This window comes from Engraulis encrasicolus, chromosome 13 (assembly GCF_034702125.1).
Source record: "Engraulis encrasicolus isolate BLACKSEA-1 chromosome 13, IST_EnEncr_1.0, whole genome shotgun sequence".
NCBI lineage: Eukaryota > Metazoa > Chordata > Actinopteri > Clupeiformes > Engraulidae > Engraulis > Engraulis encrasicolus.
The window spans coordinates 56,260,341-56,262,840 of NC_085869.1; the positions used below are offsets into that span (position 1 = coordinate 56,260,341).

The 2,500-nt window shown below is 42.0% G+C and overlaps 1 protein-coding gene across 1 annotated transcript in view; it reads left to right on the forward strand.

The window, feature by feature from the left end:
- The window catches only part of asb11 (ankyrin repeat and SOCS box containing 11), a 6,979-nt gene extending 4,509 nt beyond the window's left edge, over positions 1-2,470 (forward strand). Inside the window, exons 5-7 of the mRNA XM_063214742.1 lie at positions 1-123; positions 1,534-1,722; positions 2,343-2,470. The exon at positions 1-123 is cut by the window's left edge and continues 9 nt beyond it. Coding sequence (XP_063070812.1) covers positions 1-123; positions 1,534-1,722; positions 2,343-2,467 — 437 coding nt within the window. The 3' untranslated portion in view covers positions 2,468-2,470. The remainder of the gene's footprint in view (positions 124-1,533; positions 1,723-2,342) is intronic.
- The last annotated feature ends 30 nt before the right edge of the window (positions 2,471-2,500 follow it).

A 2,500-nucleotide genomic window follows, 5' to 3' on the forward strand; every position in this document is an offset into this window, starting at 1 on the left:
CCTGTGTGGAGCTGTTGTTGTCTCATGGTGCTGATATTGACTTGGAGCTGGATACTGGAACGCCCCTGTACTGCGCTACTGAAAACAGGAGGACGGACACTGTACACACACTACTGCTACTGGGTTAGTAACACACACACACACACACACACACACACACACACACACACACACACACACACACACACACACACACACACACACACACACACACACACACACACACACAGGCTCCGTTTACAGAATTCATTTCACCATATCATCGTGCGGGCGTCTTGCAAACGGCTTATGTTTAGAAACAAAGTTTCTGTCCTGTCAATAAAAAGCTACTCTGTTTACAAAAAAATGAGGATCGGCTGATTCGCTAGTCACATGACACATCACGTCAGCGCAAACCATGGCAAACTGATATAAGGTGGGCTGCTTCTCTCACATAGGCAACAGATCTGACAACCTTCACTGATAAGTAGGCTATGGACATTTAAACCATACGAGTTCATAATTGTTGTCCTACACTAATGGGCAAACTAGGTCTCTCCCTTCCCTAACCGACAGCGAGGTAAAAAAAAGAAAAAATAAAGACAAGAAAAATGCAATTTCAGGCTTTTATATTTCAACTTTGAATTCATTAATCGTCAAAGATAGGCAGGCACCTGTTGCGTAGGTCTATTAAGGTGTCGAGCGCACCACCTGATTATTTCATAACCAAAAGAAAGCCCAACATATCTTGCCAATTCGAATGTGGCTCCCATCATGGTTGCAAAGCTGTCACCGGAGACGTACACTTGCTACATAGTCGGTTACAATTGGTGATTATACACATACATTTCTTCAGACCATGACAGTTTATAAAAAACACTCACGTAGGCTACAGGCGCGTTCTCTCCCTTTCTTTGTTGATAGTCCGTCAATGGTATTTCAATGACAAGATAAGAACAACATCATGACAAGAACGTGGTTTCCAATTGGCAGGATGTCCTGGTAGTGCAAACAGGTAGCGAAATTCCCATCACATGAACGAAATGTTGGCCACTTTACAATTAATGCACATTTTAAAGCATGTCGGTTTATATCTTTTTTCACATTTCAATGTAGCAAACTCTGATGCCCTTTCCCTCTCCCTTCCATGCCAAGGAGGCATAGACAAAAATAAGCATAGGTGCACGTTCTCTTTCTCTGTCAACAGTCCGTTAATTATATTTATGTGATTCGAAAATGTTAAGTATTTTGTGAGTTAAGTGACTGTTCAGAGGGGGGAAGGGCGGCAGATCCTCATTTACTTGGATTCCAGGTGTTTATAAAGCGCTAGATCAGATCTGTGCTGGAGTGAATAAGTGGGCTCTGGCATCTTAAAATCATTCCCCACGTGTACTCGTTTTTCAGTATTTTAGTGTAAATGAACAGTGCATTCGCGATAGATACAATATACAAACGAATCAGTGTAAATTGCCTCAAAGTCTCCTCTCCATCTACTGTAAATCTCACATATCTACCCCCCCCCCCCTCTTTCTCTTTCGTTCTCTCTTTCTGTAGGAGCAGATGTAAACAGGGGGCATGGTCTAGAGACCCCCCTGCATGCTGCAGCCCGGGTGGGTGGGGCCATGGAGGTGGGGCTTCTGCTGGAGCACGGGGCTGATGGGAGCTGTAAGAACTCAGAGGGGAAGAGAGCTGTGGAGCTTACATCGCCACAAAGCCAGGAGAGAGCGCTGTTGCAGAACACAGGTATCACACACACACACACATACACAAACACAGACACACACACACACAGATGATAAGAACAACATCATGACAAGAACATGGTTCACAAGTGGCAGGATGTCCTGGTAGTGCAAACTGTTAGTGAATTTCCCATCACATGATCACATGAACGAAATGTCGGCCACTTTACATTTCGTTGCTGTGCAGAGAAAACCACTTATCTCCACTATTATTTTTAGTTTTTTATGTTCGTTCTTTATTTATTATAAAATATAAGACAGTACTACTGGTCAGTCTCCATGGGTATATGTGTATGATAAATCATTTAGTAGCCAACTTTAATGTTGCAATTATTTTATTTTTTTTAAATGTGGTTTTATAAATCAATACATAAAAAACAATGAGAAGTGGAGATAAGTGGTTTTCGCTGGACAGCGTCGATTTAATGCACATTTTAAATCATGTCAGTTCATACACGTAGTAGATAGACAGGCATATAGTCTAGGTTCTAGAGACCAGAAACCATAATAAAATGTATTAATCTTCTGCAATTACGTCAAAATAAAAATAATTATATTTTATAAGTGTTGACATTAATCTCTCTCTCTCTCTCTCTCTCTCTCTCTCTCTCTCTCTCTCAGTTCCTTGCTCTCTGTCTCAGCTCTGTAGATTTCATATCCGTCGGACGCTCGGATGCCAGCGACTTAACAGAACACACACTCTCTACCTGCCAAATCTCCTCCACAACTACCTGCTTTACAGATAACACACACACACACACACACACACACACACACAC